Below are 22,248 nucleotides of genomic sequence, written 5' to 3'. Positions count from 1 at the left end.
CAAACATTTATTAAATGTTTATTTCTCTTTTATATTTACTGATTCATGTTCCGTAATTTCTTTTCCAAACCGTTAAAACTGGTATCATTTTTTCGATTGTGGCGTTTATCGATAATCGATACTACGAAGTAGGCAACTTCCATCGATTTCGATAATTCAGTTGAACTAAACCGTTACTCGTTAAATGTGCTTGGTGGAGGTTGAAATGTGAACACGGGAGAATTGAAAAAGAAAATGTTTATGTTCCAATGATTCTGCAATTTTCTGCATAAAGGTAAGGGCACGATAATGTATTAACAATTTCTAATGTCATTAGATAAAATCAATCGAGTAATTTGAAGTGTTGAAGTACTGATACTGTACGTAACTTTGAATGCCCCAAAAGTTTCAAGTAACTCGAATAAGTGTTCACATTTTAGTTATTTGGACTATTAGTGAAATGAATGGAGTATTGGACTCAACTTGGTAAACAGAATTTTCTAGCCTTGAAATTCTAATTAGTCGAATATTTCATAAACCCGAATGATGTCAGTAAAGAGTCGCCATTCTTGAAACGTTCAACGATCGATGGAACGATTTGAAAATCGATCAGTCTTACTGGCCGTATTCAGAGAGGTCGCTGTAACGCGTAAATAAAAAAGTTAGGTCTCGAGCAAGAAGTGTTATGTATGTATAATGGATTTAACCTTCCCTATTCCCAGGCTGAAAGCTAGTATCAGCTAGTATGTCTATAGAATAACCGATGTAGAGACGGAAATTAATTATGTTTGTTTAATTTCATGATGGTAGAAGCAGCTGGCATTGCCTCGCCCACACAGAAAAACACCTAACGCGTGATTTCGTTCATTGGGTTTACCTACTCCGTGCGTTTTTTTTTTAAAACGATTGGCGACGAAATATCAGGTAGTAATGCTCGTCATTATTCGAACAACAATCTATTCCAACCTTACTCCAATCATGTAATTATTTCTTAAGTTTATGATACGTAGATTCGTTGAAACAATTTATAAACGTTCAATCATTCAATAAATTAACGATCGTTAGCAATTTTTAAAAAGTAACGAATAGCAATTGTTTACAATTTTTTAATATGAAATTTTGTTTCTGTTCTTTTTTTAAATTCGAGTTTCCATGAATTTCAAGATTTCTTTCTTGTTCCATGATATTGTTTAACATTCTTGTAATTTTAATTTCAGGTAAAATTGTGATCTTAACAAACAGTACTTTGGAAGAATTTATTTATCTATTCTTCAGCTATTATTTAAACATTTAATTTTAAGTATTTGGAATTTTTAAAAGAAATAATTAACGTTAACAATTTGGGGGAAACAAGCTTTCTGAAATGTATGATTTTTTGTAAAACTTAAAACAGGATTGTCTTATATTGAAATTGTGCAATTTTCTGCAAGGCGATAAACAATTTTGTTTAAAAATAAATGAATAAATGAGTGTGATATGGTTGTCAACTAGCGAACTAATTTGCTACTGTAAATTAATTGAACCGCTACCTGGTGACGATCGCGATGTGTGGGTGTACGCACGCAAAAGTTTCTATTGCTAAAAGTTTAAACTTGAGGTCAGCGATTAATTTGCATAACAGATATACGTTACGAGACTGTTTTCGTATTTGTATTTTCCTGTTTTTTGTTTTAATTCTATTCAAGAAATGCTTATAAAAAAGTATTTAAAAATATTTTAACAATATATAGTAGGTCAAATTGTGTAATAATATATACAAACAAAATAAAAATATTGCATTACAATGTAATGTCTTACATTTCTCTGTTGGTTTATTACAATTCAGAAAGTTCACTTGCCCCTTTGTCCAAACTATGAAACATTAAAGGACAAATACTCGTATTGGACATAGTAAACAAAATCATAATTCATTATCATTTACAACAGATGTTTTTGGGTTATAGCTGATTCTACGTATAATTGGTAAACACATTACCTGAAGATTAATGAGGGACGATGCACGCGGAAACAAACATTTTACCTGAGTCAACCGGACGAATACGTAGCTGAGACAAACAACAAAATTATTTCTTTCCGTAAGTAGCATTCATTTTATTGATTTTCAATATTTAAACACGCGTCGAATTTTCTACATTCAAATTAAAGATTATTGAAATCTTATTGTAAAATTCCAACGAACCACCATCAATTAAGATTGTGGAACACTTTGCCCAAGATGCAAGCAGTCAATTACAAGCATCATGCAGTGAGTGCGAGATAGCGCGAAACAATCATGATTTGTGTATTGACTTTATAGCTCGTTGATACGGGTTTATGTAATGGATGTTAGCATTAGCATATTCGCATGCGCAAGTATATTTTCAGTTTGTGTATTAAAGCAGACTGGCGGATTTATTAATTTTTTATTAATAAATTATAATTTCCCCTTATAGAAACGTGAAAATAAACAATTGTTACTGCCACCTTAAACGAGAAGGGAATATCGAATCAGTATATAAACCATGTTTTGGAACATGTAACGTGAAACGAGGTGGTTTCACAGCACGCGCTATGAAAATGTAAAAACACCAATGGGCGTGGGAGTAGAACGGTGAATTTAAAAAAAAGAAGAACAACTGCGCATTAACGTGCTGCAATTCAGAACACATATTAAATCCCAAAACAGTGTGCACGACAGTGATATTTTAAAAAATTCACTGCTCGATAGCGGTAATATTGTTTATGCCCATTATAGAGTGCCGTTATTATCAGGGCTCGAAAATAACAAGCGAATTTCAACAAGTAAAAGTTGTCGCCTCTTTAACGCGCGCACCGGCGTTCAAACTCTCCCTCTATGGGAACAACGTCGCGTCAATGCGCATGCGTTAGCCATTTCCTAGTAGTGCCGATTGTCCGGCCAATGGAAGTCGGCCAGTGACGACACCGTCGGCCAATCGAACGTCGCGTCGGTGGCGACGAAGCTATTTTTAGTGGACGTGAGTCACGGGATATAAGGCAGTACATTTAGTTGGGTGTTCACAAGTTGTCGAGACATCGTGCCGTACGGCTGAGCGATATCCGTGTTCAACGTTACGGTTGCAGGCTGTTCTAGAGGTGCACACGCGCAGAACATCACGTTTGTCGGATTGCGTGCTGTGAGTCATTGTTGTGTTGACAGTTGAACCAGGTCGGTCCTCGTGTCACCATCGGCCGCTGAAACAGAAGCAGACGGACGGCTCTCGCATTTCTCGCGACGCGTATCGGAGTCGCGTAGTAGGTGGACGAAACACACCTTTTGCGTCTTAACTTTCGGACCGATATCGTGAGGCGCGATAACATACGCCGTGAGTGGTGTCGCAAACGTGGTGATACGTGATCGTTGCCTCGAGTGTAGATCGAGAAGATCGCATCTGGTGACGGGGAACTGACGATCCCAGAGAGACCGTGACTAAAAGGAACCGTCAGTGAGTTTCCAAGTCGAACTGCACGGTTATGTAATGACGGTGAAAAAGTAAGGCGAGTGTGTTCGGTGGAAAAAACGGACGTTCGCGAACGAAACTTGCGCGATCGATCATCGAACGCAACCGATCATCGCGCTCTACGACTAGGTGCAACGAGCGACGGCGGAGTCAGCAGTGAACTGCTCCAGTCGCGCGGCTATACTTTCGCACGCGAGACAAGTATCAAAACTTTCGATTGGCACGCAATCAGTTCTGCGGCATCGATGGTGCGGAGTTCGACGATGGAGCCGACGTTCTACGAGGACACGGGCGTCTACGTCGCCGTGAATCGCGAGAACAACGTGGGCCAGCTGAAGCGTAATCTCACGCTAGACCTGAATGGATGTCAAAGACAAGGCCCGCAAGCAAAGAGGCCGCGACTGGGGCCCCTGCCACCGGCGCTGAACAACATGTCACCTATTTTGAGCTCGCCGGACTTGAACATGTTGAAGCTCGGATCCCCCGAGCTGGAGAAGTTCATAATCTCTCAACAAGAGACCCTCGTGACGAATTTACCAACGCCCACGCAGATTTTGTTCCCGAAGGCGGTCACCGAAGCCCAAGAACTGTACGCCCGCGGTTTCGTGGACGCTCTGAACGAGCTCCACCATTCGGACAGCTCTCAGGAGCCGGGCAGCATCCATGGGGCGACGTACACGACCTTGGAACCGCCGAGCAGCGTACAGAGCACGGAATCCTCGGTGAGCCAGGGTCTGATACAGATCAAAGACGAGCCGCAAACGGTGCCCAGCGTGTCGAGTTCCCCGCCAATGTCCCCGATCGACATGGAGAATCAGGAAAGGATCAAGCTGGAGAGGAAACGTCAGAGGAACCGCGTGGCGGCGTCCAAATGCCGCAAGCGCAAGCTCGAGCGAATCTCCAGGCTCGAGGACAAGGTTAAGCTGCTCAAGGGCGAGAACACCGAGCTCAGCGCCATGGTGCACAGGCTAAAGGAGCACGTGTGCCGATTGAAGGAGCAGGTGATGGACCACGTGCATTCGGGTTGCCAGATCATGGCCGTGTCCGGTCAATTCTGAGCCGACGGACCGGACGAGACTCTCTGATGTGTGTTTCGTCTGGTGACCGGCCGTGCGGCTTCCGTGAATGTGGTGACGTTCTCTCGGCCAGGAGAAGCTTCCACGGATGAACCACCGACGGAACGTCGTCGTCGACCGTTTTCTTTGTTGTTTCTATGGAGCAAGGGGACGGTGGAAGTGTTACGGCGGTGATAGGAAAGGGAGTGCCTTGGTGTGCCGCGCGGGGGACATACGTGCTCTCCGAAGGGACACGACGATGAGATTAATATCATCTGCATCTCTGCGTGTGGCTGGTGGTGGCTGTACGCACGTGAAACGCGCTGCACGAACGCTCGCAGCTCCACGCACGGAGGCGCGGTGAAGGGGGAGAGCGTGCTTGGTTTGATACAGTGCGCCGCGAAAAGGAGGGAGGGGGCGATGGAGTCGCGGCGGCGATGGAGAGAAAAAAGGAGAGTGGGTGGGACTTGACGGAGAAGAAAGAGAGGGACCTCACGATGCGCGGCCATTTTGGAGAACCGCGAGTACTGGCGGGAGATTCGAATCTCCCTTGCGCCAAGAAATGTTCCATTTTAACTCTGTTCGCCGAGGGAAACTGAAATTAACGTCGACGGTCTATCAAGGCCAGCCCTGTTTTCGTTCTTTCATAACTCTTTGTTCTTCTACGCGAATCTTTCCTTCGCCGGAGAATAAATATCTCTTTGCATTGTTTGTATTCGATCCACGGAGATTTGCGACCGGTTTCGCGTAATTTTCTGTAACGAGAGCGATCCACTAGCATGTAACATCCAATTATCGTCGTTACCCCGCGCAATCTTCCGAATCGCTTTTCGTTTCTCTTGTTAGGAGTTTCGATTCTCGAGCGATCGAGAAACGATCCTCGCTTGGTCCGGGATTTCGTGGCAATTCGCGATCGGAAATACATACGTCTTTTTGGCAAACTTTTTATACTCTAGCGACGCGAACCTTAGGAGCGATCGCGCCCGCTGTTTTTCCTTCACTTTGAATAACGATTGATTTTATTCAAACGAAGACAAGCTTCTTTCGAAGATACGTAGGATGTACATAACGCTAATATACGTATTCACGCGCAGAGTAACAATTAATAGCCTGTAAGGTTCGTTTTGGGAGGGACGAATGTGTCGAACGTAACGCGAAGAGGCGAAATGAATAACGAAAAAGGAAAATATTATGTTGCTTTCTACGATCGGAATCTTTGGTGCGTGCGCGCGAATCGAGACACGAATGCTAATCGTTAGGTAAACACGGTGCTGTAAAAAATTTACTCGAAATACACGCGTTAAATGTAACGTTTGCGATCCATTTTCGTTTTCGTTTTAATAGAACAACGCGAGCTTACGGAATTCTTCGATACTTTCGACCGACGATTTCTCGACCTCGTAACCCCAATTTTTTGAGAGTACTACCATTGTTTTAAGGCTGTACAAATAGAATAGGTGACGGGAGCAGTTGCCGGCGTTGAAATCACCGTCATAGATCATCTTATCGCGTTCGAATGCGACGTACCGGTCCATTATCGACTCGTGGTCGTAAAATATTTGCAACAAAGATAGTTTAAACCTTTGGATGTTGTATTAATAAATCGGAAAGGTTGCGTTTTCTTTACACGGCACGTTGCATTCGAACCGCAGCTTTTCGCGAGAAAGCCCCGACAATCTTTTCGTTTTAGCTTTTAAGCCGGAGACTGGTGTGTAACGAGTTGCGTTCGAGTCGGTTCCTCGACATCTCCGTGTGTCTTGGGGCCCCTTTTGTTTCGTCATATGTGCATCTAGTCTTGTCCAGTATGCCCTCGTAAATTATGCGCGACGCGTGCTCACGCGCGGATCTGCGTGAAATATACACACAAGTGCACATGCTTCGATTGTGTTACCACGCGCGGCGACGACGCTCCGCAATTTCAAAAAGGATACGTCGCGAACATCGATCTTCCGCGGGAAAGGAGAAGAAAGAACGTCGTCAAGTTTTAGCTTCCTTTTCTTTAATCCGTCGAGAGCCCACGTGGTAACAGAATCGCGCAGCGTTACCGTTGTGCCATTACGCAAGGAATCCCTGATGGAAAAAAAGGAGGTTTTCCCTCGGAGTGTCGCAACACTCGTTCGATGGCAAAGATAATTAGTTTGCGGCGATTCGATGAACAATAACATTCTCAAGCGACTCGGGGATAGAAATGTTCGATTCTTAATCGATTCACTGGAAAATCGAACCTGTCGATGTTCGTATCGACACTACCGTTTGCAATAGTGATCTTTTAAACCTTTTCTCTTTGCGATATTTGATGTTAGAACAAAATTACAAGTGCCGTTACTAGACAATACAATATTAATTGTAGACTCATCTGTCTCGACAATGCAGGCAATATTAATTTACCACTTAATTTCTTGTTAATGTTTTCTAGCAGATAAATTTCAAATCATATCTAATCAATTTAGAACATGTATATGAAACTATAAGCGTCGTTACCAGACAATACAATATTAATTGTAGACACATCTGTCTGGACGAAGCAGGCAATATTAATTTACCACTTCTTGTTAATGTTTTCGTTTGTAATGCCGCAAGTATAAACACGCAGTTCTAGACAAATAATTTCAAATCAAGTTGCTAGTAAAAGGACTCTCCAAGTTTTTGATCGATCGAGAATCGAACATCTCTAGCAACAGTCGAACAAATCGTGATGTCTTCGTTGCTTGCACGAAAGTGCCAGTTTACGGAATCTCGTGACTATTGCAATCCCGTCGAATCGCCTCGATTTTTCGTTACGTAGCGCGTTACGTAAACACTCAGGTTCGAAGACTCTGAATTCACGGTGCGTGCGACCGATAACGTGTCGCGAATAGTCGTCGGAGCGATGGTCCGGTTTTCCTTTGCGTTTCGCGACTCGTTTTCGTCGCAGTAGAAACGTACCGGATTGCTCGTCCCCTGGAACGAATAACAACGAAAAGCAGATATTCCAGGAATCGTTGCGATACTCCGTGTTCCGTTGGTCACGAACCCGTTCAGCGCGAGGTATAGATTTTAATCGTAAGCGGCGTACAATAGGCGAATTCGAGAGACTCGCCATCGGGAGACTGCAATTCGAAGAAGGAAAAGAAATTCATTTATATTTCTTAGATACACGTATTATATCACGGGGTCGTTGGAACAGTTCTCTTGTTTCTATCTCTAGCGCGCGAACGAAACAAGTTTTATCCGCGAAAGATTTCAGTAATTTTTCTTTTTTTTCATCCGGGTCGAGGAGAAACTCCCAAACGCCAGCAATGAAATTTCCAACCTCTGTTCCCTGCGCCTTCGTGACTTTCACAACAGAAACGGGCAGGATTTTATTCATTGTACAAGATCGTAATTTTTATTGAACAAAACAACGGATCAAAACGTTATTCGAATATATTACTTGTACGGATCGTGAATTCTGCCCGTGTCTGCTTTCATTCGCGACTTTCGGCACACATAACTTGACAATTTTAACCTGTAATTTATTTCTCGTATTAAGTTAAGCGTGCGCTGTTTTCTCTTGCGTCGTTTTTTCTTTTTTTTTTTTATATTTTTTCCTTTCTTTTCGTTTTCAAATTTATTTGTAACGATCACCGTCGCTGGCGAGTAAACGGCGTTCCCACGACGGGTTGCCCGAGAATTACAGCGTTTGGCGTCGGCTCTCGGTTAGGCGAAAAGGAGCCAGCGGGGATTTTTCGGATGTTTGCACGGTGTTGTTAGCCCGGCGGTCTCCTTTTCGCCGCCTCGTGCCACACGATGTGTTTTGCGATGGAGCCTCCCGACGAGGCGGAAAAGAAAATTCAAGAGTCTCGAGGGACGTTTGCCCGCGAAATCGGCCATCACGTATTGCGTGCCTTTTTAACGAAGTAATAGAAACACCGCCAAGTCGGCGATTACCGAGGACTTCTCGTTGTCGCGGTTTCATTCTCTCTTTCCCCGACTCTGTTTCCTTTTGAAACGTACAAATTGTGCACGGGGGGGTCGAAAGAACGCCGAACGTACTTTAAAACTCGGACTCTTTTTAGCGGCTGAGACGACGACGAATGAAAAGTGATCGAACTTTCGTTGGTTACGATCAAACGAATAGAAAAAGTATAAATGCCGGTTTGGAAACGAGCGAGAAAAGCGGTGGCACAAAAAACGTATGAAAGTAAAGAAAACCACATGTGATTTAGTCTGTAAGTGAAATCCCCGTTAGAGTATGTATATATATATACACACAGGTATATATGTACTCTATATAGTTGGCACAGTGATAACGAAACGACGATAAGCGCAGCATATATAGAGTTATATATAACACTATACATGAGAGTAAATATTGCTATTATAATGTAATATTATATATATATGTATATATATGAGTATATACATATGTGTATATATATACATATGTATGTATTGTCTACCGACGAGAGCGGAAGAATCTTTTTTTACGAATAATTTTATTTTTGAATGAAATACGATGAAAAATAAAATTTCATTATATTGAACGTACAACAACGGGTGTTCTTTTCAAACCATTCCTCCCCCTCAACCTCTTTCCGTATATAGTAATCAACAATTTTACTATTTCCCATTTTAATCGTATTACGATCGATTCCTGAAACGACTCAGTTTTTTGCGCATCATTTTTGCAATTTTTCAATTAAGTATTACCGTTTTTGATAGCCTCGAACCTAACTTAGAAATTGCAATTACTCCTTCACTACCTTTTAAATTATTTATCAGGAAATATTTGACGTGGAAAGCTTATTTATCGGTGAAGTATTGGCTCAATATTATTGGTATTAATTCTCGACAAGGAATGTGTTATTTATCCATGTTTCAAGTAGTTTATTATTTATTACTTTATGCGTAGTTTGTGTTACTGTATGTGTACTTATGTGTGCTCGTTATTTTAAACCCATAAAATTTCTATTCGTAGAATATTTAATTTAGAAACGTAGTGGTTCTCTATAATAGTGGATTTTTCTTTGAAGAGGACATACTTGTTGCCAAGACGCAAAGAAATACGCAGTAATTCGCTTTATATAGTTCCTCGTATTGCAAAAGGGTACTCGTGTACTTTGTTTAGTTTACTGTTATTTATGATTTAGTAAATTGCATGGTAATATAAAAAAGATCGAGGCATTCAGGGTCCATTGACATCTCGTTCTCTCTCTCTTTAGATAATTGTATACACCTCCAGGAATTTTTAGTTTGTATGCAATGTTTGAGTATCTGCAGTACAGTAAAGTCTCTTAGTACCTCTTTCGGTCCTAAAATTTATTTATTTTTTACGGAATTGTCCAAACAGATTAATTCAGATTTCTTTTATTCGTTTCGAAAATACAATTTTAAACGTGTTTGGCATTTCTTTCGTTTTTGATTAAAAATCTACCCCGTAAAGCGTCGAAACACAGTCCGTATACCCGAGGGAAGAAACCGGAATTCCAGCTTCAACTCGCATCTCATCGTGCGCCGCGTTAATTATAGCAATTGGCTAATTGGCTCAATTGGGAAAGTTCTCGGTACGAATTAAGATCGACGCAACGGCGATCGTAAATTTTTATAAGTCGTTTAATAGTCGATTCGACGGTTCGTTTCGGATCGTCTATTTCTCGGGATCGGAAACACTCCCCCCAGATCGTCTGTAAATCTTCGTAAATAGCGAAGATCGTTATCGAACCTGATACTTCCTAGTTTCCTAGTTCGCTTTCCAAGACATTTGCGAAATTAGTTTGGCCGTTCGTGAGATAGTATCTAAAGTGACTCATTTAGGGGCATCGTTATTAACGGACACTGTCAACGCCAGTTTATACGTATGTGGTGTTCAAAATGTAACTATGAGAGTAATGAAACTTCTTCAACATCATACTCGTCGATTTTTTAACTTAATTATTTAGAAGCTCAAAAGAAAAATTGTTTTTCTTCAGAAATGATATGATCCATGCAAGTAATTTCTTCATTTTTCCTAATACACGCTTCTAAAATTGTAAATAATACTACTTTAATTAGGAATGCTGTAAAATAACATTTCTATGTCTCACATTATAATTTGAACAGATGTCGAGGACAACTCGCTATCAACGTGTTAATTGTAGAAATGTCTCCCTCCTTAGAGCGTTTATTTTTAAAAGTATACACTTTGTCTATGTAGAACGTGCTATTTCTAGAATCTATTTTGAATTTCTTTCTTTTCAGCCCAATAGATTATTAATAAAAGAATATAGCATACGGTTTAACAAAACCGTTAATTCAAGCAAACCTTGAATTAACTTTCAAAAATGGATGGTAAAGATATCACTTGTTAAAATCATTAAAAAATTCTTCCCTCGAGTACTGTCATTTCGTGAAGTCAGTAGTTTAAGCGTTATGTCAACCGGAACTTGACTCGGGGCAACCCGTACATCTTTAACTCGCTTATTACCCGGAGAGATTCGCTCAAAGATAATTTTTTCGCATAACGAGCGTCCCGAAAGTATAATGGACAACTATTTCTATAACTTTCTGACCTGTGTTTCAACTCGTTCGGTTGAAATCGCAGAAATAGGATCATTAACTATTTTATTGGCAGTCGTAAACGCGATGTTATGATACACAATAAATGATGTTTGCAATTGGGTTAGGTTTATTTCTGTCTTATCATTTCTATGTACGTGCTTTCATATTAGAAGATACCGTCGCATATTTGCTTAATGTACGTAAATAGAAAATTACGTATGTAAAATATTTATCCTCATAATCAAGTAATTTTAATCTTCGAGTAGGTGGACAAAGTCGACAAAATTAAAAAATTTCAAATCGTTCTGGAAAAATTATTTTTAGTTATAGGGGTCAATTACAATCATTTTTTATCATTAGACATACCCTCGAAATCCTATCCAACTTCGAGAAAAAAATTCGAGAAGGTGTGAAATTTTTCGACAAAATTAAAAAATTTCAAATCGTTCTGGAAAAATTATTTTTAGTTGCAGGGGTCAATTACAATCATTTTTGGTCATTACACATACCTTCGAAATCCTAACCAGTTTCGAGAAAAAAATTCGAGTAGGTGGACAAATTTTTCGATGGAATTAAAAAATTTCAAATCGTTCTGAAAAAATTATTTTTAGTTATAGGGGGCAATTACAATCATTTTTTGTCATTAGACATACCCTCGAAATCTTACCCTCTTTCGAGAAAAAAATTCGCAGGTTGCCGTTCTACAGGCGGAACTCTAAACGTTAATAACTTTTTAACGAAGCTCCAATCAACAAATTAGTATTCTTGATTTTCGCTTTATTTTGGACTCTAGAATCTCCCATTAAACGGTTTTTGAAAGGCTGCCTGTTTCTTCGATTTCGACGACGATAATATAAATAATCTATGAATCGTACGATGGTAAAGATAGGAAACGTGTTCTTTTTATATCATAATTTTGATTTTGCATTTATTCTTACGTTCGCGGAGCTACGTTCTTTGTTTCTCTTTCTCTTCGATCGAGAATGCAGTGTTCTTTCTCGATCGAGCGAACAACACGGTTGCGCAATAATTTCAGAACCGCTCGAAAGTCGAACTTACAGCGTTCCCAATTATTATTCTACAACAGCAGGATTGTTCGTCGATGCGGGAGCTGCGGATTCCCGTGCAAGCTGTATCGCAAACGTTTACATTAAACTATCGAGTTATTTTTACGCGTCGAGGACGCAGAGCGCGCGAAACAAAGCCGTTCGAATCTGGATATCGCAAGGTTTCGCGAAAGAGGAGCGCGAGAGAGAATGTAGGAAGAGTGTTCGCGACCCTGAGCGTTTGCCGCGAGGAAAGATTTCGTTAAAAATCTAAAAGGTGTATTATTCCATTTAAAAAAAGACAAGCGTGGTACGCGACTTAGCTTCTGCGATCTACGAACCTCTCCTTCAAATGGAACCGTGCACATATTTTTGTTTACGTTAGTCAAATCTTGTTTTGTACACAAAAGTATCCAGATATGACCGTTGCAAACGTAATATGTTCTTTATGAGGTGTTCCATACTTTACGTTCGCGCTCTCGAACTTCACCTTTGTGTGAAAATCGTGTTCATTAGCACCCGTTGGCTGCTACGCCAGTTTTCCAAGTTTAGAGACGTACTCGACATTTGTTCAAGCTGTAGTGTGAAAAATAGATATACTCATGGTCACCAGTGACCACCATGGCAGTCAACGTGTTATGCTATGGCATTGATGATCGTAAATCAGTAGCATTTTGCTTTATGTAGAAAATTAAATCATGAAGTATGAATTATTTAAAGTCTTAAGTCGAATTTAAAGCCTTGAAGTGTTTCGATTAGTCTTAAACAAGAAGACGAGAGGAAAAAAAGATAGAAACGTGAACCTTGTGTCCTTTTGTCAGCAAATACTTGGAATATGAAAAATGATCATGTAACCGTTCGACGCTTATGAATTATTCATGACTCCCTCGAGTCACCTTGATTGAACCGAAATTCGTGGTTAATTCTTGAAAAGTTAGAAGAGTTTCACGAAATGCCACGATGCATATTGGCTTTCAAAGGAAAAGAAGTTTTTTATGACAATTTATTCTTGAATATTCGCAGAAAAGTTTGCATCGAGTTTTAATTTTTCGGTCGATTCAACGACGATCAAAATTTTCGAGTTATATTGCATTCTTGAAACGGTTATCAGCGAGTTATCGTCGATATTATCAGAACGTTATCGCTCTGCCTCTGTCGGGTGTAACTTATCATTCGAGGAAAGATAAACAGTTGATCCTTTCATGTTGCGATGCTAATAAATGAAAATTCCTTTCTCCTAATCCGCAGATACGATTAACCTGAGGTAATTTATCAATCGTGAAGGGTTCCCTACGATAAAACGAGCAACGTGATTTTATCGAAGTCGTTGAAGTCTATGATTTAATTAAAAATTTCAACCTGGTTGGTCGTTCACAGATCGAAATCATGAATTCTAAAACCAACGTTTTGTTTGCCAACTTGTAAAGTCTGTAGAAATATTATATGTTGTAGTTTTAATTCTCTAGACGTAGATGCATCAAAACTTTTGATGGTTAGTGTACATTCTCCAATCCCACATGGTTCAACGTCCACACGTCTTTCTGGCTTTCCAAATAGTTCACGAAGAACCAATACAGGCGGTATTAATTAGAAATCGACGCTTTGATTAATATAGTTCATCGTTACAATTCGACTGCCCATTTAACGTACATTTTCTCTAAACTGAACCACGTAGAATCCTATTTCTATCATCGAGTCTGAAACACACAACCCCTACAAAAGGTCAATTAAAATTAACAGTAGTCTTTTCAAACAAAATTTGTAAGTATCAGATCCCTGATTCTCAATCACTCTGCACTATGTCCTGGCAAACACACCACCATGTTATGTTTCGCCAAGCGCCTAAATCTTTGTGTAAATTCTAAGAACTCATTCACTCTTCTCTCGCAACCGATATCCAAATGCAAACATACTCGATCGTACCGTCCTAAACACTCTTCATTCGCTCGACAAGTTTGATCACTTTTTATTCGTGATACTCGATATAGTAATAGTAGTAAATAACAATGAGTTAAAGGAAAAGAAATTTCCATTTGTTAAAAATTTTCATTGCAGAAACAATGCCCCAAAAAGGCACGTTTCATCTAAAAATAAATTACGAAACAATTTTCTGTGCATTCTCCGTGTGATTTTCATATACATGTGTACTATAATTTCAGGGACCACAGCAGTGCCTCTCTTCCTGCAATCAAATCGAAACAACCAGATTTCACGCGAAGAGGTTGTGTGAGACTTTGTTCTCGGAACTAGTCGGACACAAACGAGCCGTTCAAATGGGTTTTTAATTGCATACACAGCTGTCGCCTACTCAGACTGAGGAAACACAAACAATGGTGGGGGTGATTTCGCAGTAAGTATCCCTAACGCATATGATGCAAGAGGCAGTATTACCAGTCGTTTTCAAGAAAGCACGTTGAACATACGCTAAACATTTCTTACATATACCTCTTGTACACTCCGTGACAACAGGATTCCACAAGAACAAGACTTCTTAACTGTTCGGAACAATATATCGCACTGTTTTCTAAAATACTTAATATTTAGTAAATCTCTTTTCGTCACTGAAAAGTACTTTTTACCATTTTTATAGACTCGTCGTAAGCTTGGGTATTTCAGCGTGCTACAACGAATCAAATAGCCGCTTCTTCTTGCTCAATTTATCCAATGTGTGTGAATGAATGTAGAATTTCTTGGCCTTGGAGCAACCAGCAACAGTTAATTTTAGGAAACAATCATCCTACAAACTTTAAAGACAAGGTCGAAACATTGGACTTTCGTTAAATTCATTGACTGTAATAATACTCGAGCCGGTTTCGATCGCGTCCAGAGGCATCTTGATGATTTTTGCACGTTTGATGTGATTGTTGACCACGATCCAGCCAATCGGGCTGGAGGAGGGCGACCTTGCATTTTTATTTAACTAGCAACCAAGCACGCGAAGCAAAATCGTGAAGTAACCGCGACCGGAGCGGTTGCCAGCGGTCATCGCATAATTTCCACGAACTCCACTCGGTCGACCCCGTTCTCTAATTGATCGATCTTTAATTAACTCTTGCCGCGATCGCGCGTTGTATCGCGACTATTATCCTGATCTCCGGTTGAGGGGAGTACAGGGGAGTGTAGGATTAGAGAGGGACCATAAGGGCCTTGTGATGTAAACGTTGTCGGTGAGCGCGAAAGATAGACGATGTACTTTTTCTTCTTCGTTTCCTTCCTCTTTGCTTCTCCTCCGCTTACCTTGGCTTCGGTGGAATGCAAAAGATAAGTGCTCGTGGACAACAGCCGCGAGTGGTTTCTTTTTTTTTTTTAATGGATATATCGTGTACATACATACGTATCCGCAGTGGCTACGAACCGCGTCACAGGTGCGCGAAAGAGCTGTTCCGTGCGAGGAGGAAGAAGCGTCGCGTGATTACACGGCGTATAATCTGCGGTTTGTATTGGAAACGACTAGCCTGTGTACAATGTACCGGCGAATTACGATAGATTAACGCTCGATTACGCTGCGGAGGTTTCGCCGGAAACTGTGCCCGATCGAAGCTTGGAATCCTCGATTGGCATTTAACAACTCACGATTAATAACAGGTTAGTTAAATTGCGAGGGCGCACTTTAATCGAGCCTAGTTGTAATTTTTATTATATTTATATCGGCGGTAGGAATAAATCAGCTTGCAGTGGGGTTAGTTGACAGGATAACCCTATATATTTTATTAAAAATGAGCCCTCACGAGCCCTAAAGTTCATTGCGTATTGAATGTGCATCAAATGAAAACAACGACCATCAGATTCTATTTAAATTTAAAGTTCTACCGCTCCTATTGGACAATTTTTAAGTGCATTTGGATCGACGTCAGGATTACGACAGCGTTCCGCAGTATTTACAGTAGGGGTTCGTTATCGTCAACGACGAATCGTAAAACGCGTCGCGTATTTTCGTCGCGACGCCGGGCTGCGTTCATTACGCTCGCGGATCGAAATTTACGCGTTTATGCGAACGTTAAAGCTCATCGACGCACACAAATGGAGATAATTTTGCAACGGGTGTGCGCACCGTATATTTATAGATTTTCCACGCGTAATTGCGACATTCCTTCGTTTTGTCCTTTGCAGGACGAGCAGCGCAAGGCATCCGTCGTTTATGCATGCGTGTAGATACGTACACAGTCGCCTCTGAATGTAAGTTAACGATCAGCATATGCAAGTGCAATACTAAGACGCAAGTTTCGTAACGATAACGAATATTTTGGGCAGGTATTTTTTTTATTCACTTACATCTTACGCTAATGGCGAGATAAATTTCAACGGAAACCACTTCATATTACAACTTTCATCTTGAAAACCACCCATGCGTTTCATGAGCTCCTTCTTTCCGGATTGGTTACCTCGTTGATAGCGTAAATCTCGATCCCGGGCAAGATTTTTCTTTTTAATCGTCGAGGTTTTGTTGTAACGTAGAAAAGCTAAAAATTAATCGAGCGCACACGCGTTTAAACCGGACTGGCCGTGTAATGACTACGGACGATCGAGAGATTAATGCACGCTGAGCTTCGGCATAGATATCGAACGTGGATCAAAATCTCTTATGAAAGCGTTCGCTGCGTGCGATAAATACAAATCGCCGGGGATGCGTGTGCGAGTACACGTTCTATATCGATGGTGTATCGAAAGGCAAGGAAAAGATTGCCTTATGCAATACCAACAGAACCGCGATTCATTAATGCCGCGAGTCCGGTTTCGAGTTGAAATACGAGGAGGCAGAAATAGCCATATTGGAGAACGGTGCCGGCGCAGAAAAACAATAACTGGCCTCTAAATTTCCTTCGTGGCTCGTAGTCGACCGTCGTAATCGATTATTCGTTCCCTCGTGTAATTTTCGAATCAATCACTGGCGGTCATTTAGAATTTTTAATGGCGAGGAAGAAAATCAATTCTCAAGATTAGACGCCGAAGAAAATAAATCTAGGACTCTTGGATTTCAATGAGTAAAATAAGAAATTATAGTTTCCCAATTGTCTGAAAACAAAGTTTCGTTTTCGTGGGCAATTTTAGATGTTTGGTCCGGCAGTGAACGTGTTAAACGTGGGCAAAAGCTATGGCTATAGCTAGTTAGCGAAATGAAACGCAACTTCCCGTTTTGTCTCGCTCTCCTCTGTACAGGTAAAAGTGAGAAATAATTTCTCGAGTATTTTTAGTGGGATATCTAGCTTGGCAGTGGTTCTATCGCAGATAGGGTCGAAGATCGTTCGGGATGATGTCTGATCGACACCAATTCGAGTTCCATCGAGCGTTCCTCGGAGTTCCAATTAATCTACATCGAGTTCGATTACGCGTCAAATGGCTCACGCCGCTCCGAATGGATAATTCGATACGAAGGTCACACGCCGTCCGAGAAGGTTGAACGCCTAGATCTCCTTAACTGATGCAACATACTTTACAAAGATGGAGAAAAATGCGAGGACGATCGCAGATACCCGTACATAGCCGCGCGCGCGTGTATGCAACTTAACCGGGAACCAGCGTTATTATCGCGAATTCCGTCCACCGTATCTCGTTATTCAACGTCGTGTGCTTGGTATCCTTGAGACCACTCGCTGTTTTATTTGTTTCCGTTGAAATTATTAGCCCTCCGGAACGTGCTGTCTCGGGAATATTTAATTTCTCGATGCACAGTTGCGTGAACCAGCCTCTGGTTCTAGTGAAAAACGACCGCGAACGGGTAACAAAGAAAGAAGAATAAATGAAAACGAAACGTTGCGGGACTGTGTCGTAGGATATCTCGTGATAAGGCCTCGGTGTTTTCTATTTTTATCGCCGCGAGTAAATTGTTGGAAATAAGTTGGCATTCTATCGGCAGAAAATTATTCTGGAATTTTGTTGTCTATTAAATTTTTCTCCATTTTAGAAATTTTCCACTCTACCTTCAGCCGTTTCACTATTCAGCAAACTATATCCGCGACAAATTAAACAATTCATTTTTAATTCAAAACGACGGAGAAAAAAAAATTAAGCAGTTCTTACGGAATGCGTAAATAAAAATATTACTTTGGAACAATTTTACTATGTTTGCAGTCTAACAGAAAATTGATAAAAATTGATGAAAAATATAGTTTTAATAGTCTTGTAAAGAAAATTGTTTACGTTGGTTTCGACTGTCCCAATATTTTTGCTCTTCGAACGTGATTATGTGCTTCGAGCGCGTGTGGTCGCAACGAGTTACGAGGAATTTGCGTCTCGATTGGACAATCCTGCGTGTTTTATTGCTGGTTTTGCTTCTTGTTTAGGTGTAAGTGCTTGCATGCTTCACTGGTTCGCAATTGAATTTGCGGGATAGTCTTTCCCACGCGATAGCGAGATGCATAATCTTGCGATGATTATTCTTAATATCGCAGAGATATATCTTTATCTGTTTTATACACTTTCGATAATAGAACTGTGAGCTTCACTGTAGATACATATACATACTTGTGATATCGCGAGATAAAAGGTGACAATGATTTGATAAAATGCCATACCCAACTTGCTCCAAAATTAAAACAAAGAAAATTTTACACTTATGGCTGTCAGTATTATTTTTTTATTGGTTCCGTCTAAAGCTTGAAAGACTTTTATTTGGAGAAAATTATTCAACACATCAATTTCAAATTCTTGATTTTGTTGAATTGCATACTATTAAAATATCAAGGAGAGTCTTATTATAACTAATCTATTTATCTTATATTTAATTTATATTATTATCTATAATTGACATTTTGCTTTGTATCTAAATCTCCGTAGAAAAAATTTAATTAGAGCTTCAGAGCAATCTACCCACTTTGTCGGAACAATGACTTTACATTATCTTTCTACGTAAGCTGGTCGATAAATCATTTAATATAAAATCATTATCGGAGGTTTTGCGTGTCGTCAGGCACGTTTAACGCGCAAAGCGGAAAGAATGGAATATCTTCGTTGGGTTCTGTCGATGATTTCGTTGGAAAAAAGTAGTGTAAGCTTTCAGCCGCGCTCCGGAGCTCCAGATCTGCTTTAATCAGGAAGGAACTGCGGATTAGGCTACTCCACTTTCATCTCGTAAAACAGTGAAACCGCACTCCACTTGCCGCGCTGAGAAAAATGAATGCAAAGTTCGTTGCAAAAACGGCTCGTTGCAACCTCGAAACGCGCGCATATCTTTGCATAACTTCGCTTTTTTCAAAATTAGCATCGGTCGAATATGTCGCGATTAAGAGGGAACAAACAAGGGAATGTTTACTTTAGAATCGTGCATGTGTTAAGTTTATATTAATAAAAACGTTGCTCAATGAGTTGGCAGATCGTGGCAATTTCTCGCATGTAACGTATCGACGCTTATATTATATTATGGATGCGACTATCTAATCTTCTGCAGCGTATCAGCAACGTAACAATTGATGTTATTTATCAGGATGCTTTTTCTATCAATGAATGTACCGGGTGTTTCGCAGAGAGCTCGTGGAATCGAAGATTAAACGTTTCTGCGCTCAGAGATAAATCGAAAACGCGGAACGAAACTCTGTGCGTCGAGTTTCTCGTTGTTCTTAAGGCAGGTCTGGTAGATCCAATGTAAATTACGTATTTGTTGAGTCTGTATCGAGTCTGGTTGGACTTCTAGGTGACTCGTCTCTGGAATGTAGGACAGATCCGAGATAGGTCAAGGCAACCGTAGAATGATAAATGATCGATGAGACGGTCGAATCTTTCTCCGTCGCCCATGTTAATTCTTTTATATCGAAGGAATAGATAATTCTTATAACCAGCATTTTTGGACACATTAATTAAATACTGCATCATCGAATTGTTCTTTAAGAGAGATACCTATAACCACGTGTACATTCTTTAAATATTTACGTTTAAAATATAATTTACAATGTTGTTTATTTCAATTGATTTTGTTTGTTTAATTGTTTAATTAAAGGCCAATAAAGATTACGTTTTTATCAACTTGCCGTTTTATGGACAACAGAATAAAAAAAACAAAAAATACAAATATTGATTTCTCGATAAAATGATAAAGATCGCCGGCGAAGTGTGGCAACTTGAAATTTTTCAACCTACTTATTATAGTTCGTTTAATGCTACTTAATTACTAAGACGTGTTTTCTACAATAGTACTTGACGTCGTTAATGTTGTAGAATAATTTGCAGAGGAGATCGCATAACGGAGTTGTAAACGTTATGTGTTGTTTAACGAATGCACAATGGCTAAAAGTATGTGTGACGTTTAATAAGAATACAATTATTACTCATGGTATTTTTATTCCTTAAATAATACACGCTTCTTTGACATTCTTGAATTTTAAATTTAAACCTACTGCATTCAGAAAAACAAGCCAGACACTAGATACAAAATATATGATTTAAAAATTATGTTTTTCAGATTTCTCAAAACGTCATACATTTTAAAAATCTATGTCGGAATTAATTCTTATACAACAATAAAAATATGTCTACAGTGTTATATTTTCATTAAAAAAAAAATTGTGTTGTACGAATTTTTACTGGAATTTTATCTGTCACGGACAGATCTCTTTATCTGGAATTTTTTTTTATTTGAACACACAAGTATCGCGTTACATCACACGATACAAACGGTACGCCCAATTTCGAAAGAGTACTGCCCTTCGTATGGAATCGCTCTTTATCGTTATCTTTTATTACAAAGAAGTTCTGATAACACTGCGAAGACTTACGGTATTGCCAGCTGATATTCTCTTATGTATATCTCGGCACATTTTCCATTTCTTTATTTGTACTTTTTGTATAATCACCAGTAATCTCTTCGTGTCCTCTTAGAGGGTACATCCCAATTGTTTGCTAGATTTACGATGCCCCTCAGAGGATTAAATAACACCTTCTCGACTCCAAGTATACAGGGTGTTCGGCCACCCCTGGGAAAAATTTTAATGGGAGATTCTAGAGGCCAAAATAAGACGAAAATCAAGAATACCAATTTGTTGATGGAGGCTTCGTTAAAAAGTTATTTTAAGAATGAAATTCAAAAATTTTAAATCGTTCTAAAAAAATTAGTTTTAGCTAGGAGGGTCAATTACAATCATTTTTGGTGAATAGACATACCCTCGAATTCCTAACCAGTTTCGAGAAAAAAATTCGAGTAGGTGGACAAATTTTTCGGCGAAATTAAAATTTTTCAAATCGTTCTAAAAAAATTATTTTCAATTGCAGGGGTCGATTACAATCATTTTTGGTCATTAGACATACCCTCGAAATCCTACGTACTTACAAGAAAAAAATTCTTTACTGAAAATATACTGTGTGGCCGGAAATGTTTCTGTAATTTTTTAACGAAGCCTCAATCAACAAATTAGTATTCTTGATTTTCGTCTTATTTTGGCCTCTAGAATCTCCTATTAAGATTTTTCCCAGGGGTGGCCGAACACCCTGTATACTATTGCAAGCAAAGACTTTTTCTCTTGAGTCCCTTCTTTCCGGGTTGAGTCTATATTATTCCAGCAACTTATAGACTGGAGTCGTTGTTTTAAACATTCGAAAATTTTCTGTGAAATTCTCTCAATATTCCTCGGAGCTGCTGGAACGAAACGCAAGAAAAGTCGCGGAGCGTAAAAGGTTAACGAATCTCTTTCGCAGAGGCCGACAGTGTAAAATTGCTAACGGGTCAGATCAATGTTCCACGTTATGCACTCGTTGCAGTTATTGTCTCCTTCTTTAATCTTTTCTCGCATCGGAATTTCACTGGGTTTACGCTCCAGAAAACGTAGAATTCCGTATAATTATTTTCTACGAAGAAATAAATAGATCAAAAATGCATTTCAAATTAATTTTACCATACGTGTGCCAATATTAGGGTTCAGAGTTCAGAATTCCTTTATTGAGGGTTCCAGTGACTACGCGTCCAGTCTTTTTATATTACATTATCCTTATTAATCTTTAGTTTTCGGAAAAGTGTCATACTTTTGTTTTTTTTTTCAATTCTAGAGAGCACAAAAAAATTTACACATGGTCCAGACGTAGAGAGATAGGTTCCACAGGGGTGGTAATTAGAAATAGATTACGTTGCATTAATCTTTTATTTTTTTATTCGATATAGCTATTTGCATTATACTTTTTCAGAATGTCGCATCGAGAGGTGGGACACGATCTAAAAAAGATTAGGGAACGTTTTGCCATGGGGTTAACGGAATTTGGGGAAAAAGGTGATGGCTGTTTTGATTTGAAAAC

At 39.7% G+C, this 22,248-nt stretch overlaps 1 protein-coding gene and 1 long non-coding RNA gene across 3 annotated transcripts in view; both read left to right on the top strand.

The window, feature by feature from the left end:
• The first annotated feature begins 170 nt into the window (after nucleotides 1-170).
• The window catches only part of LOC143341809 (uncharacterized), a 69,186-nt gene continuing 47,108 nt past the window's right edge, over nucleotides 171-22,248 (top strand). Inside the window, exons 1-5 of one of the 2 annotated variants that reach the window (XR_013079684.1) lie at nucleotides 172-274; nucleotides 420-666; nucleotides 790-903; nucleotides 1,923-2,054; nucleotides 14,196-14,386. This is a non-coding gene — a long non-coding RNA (uncharacterized LOC143341809). Of the gene's footprint in view, nucleotides 275-419; nucleotides 667-789; nucleotides 904-1,922; nucleotides 2,055-14,195; nucleotides 14,387-22,248 lie in introns of both variants that reach the window. The other variant, XR_013079683.1, reaches the window with a different exon arrangement.
• Jra (Jun-related antigen) lies at nucleotides 3,002-8,997 on the top strand. Its single transcript, XM_076764932.1, has one exon. The coding sequence runs from the start codon at nucleotides 3,683-3,685 to the stop codon at nucleotides 4,493-4,495; it is 813 nt and encodes a 270-aa protein (XP_076621047.1). The 5' UTR covers nucleotides 3,002-3,682; the 3' UTR covers nucleotides 4,496-8,997.

This window comes from Colletes latitarsis, chromosome 5 (genome assembly GCF_051014445.1).
Source record: "Colletes latitarsis isolate SP2378_abdomen chromosome 5, iyColLati1, whole genome shotgun sequence".
Lineage (NCBI taxonomy): Eukaryota > Metazoa > Arthropoda > Insecta > Hymenoptera > Colletidae > Colletes > Colletes latitarsis.
Note: the sequence above shows the minus strand (reverse complement) of the source record. Positions and strands in the feature narration are given on the sequence as shown.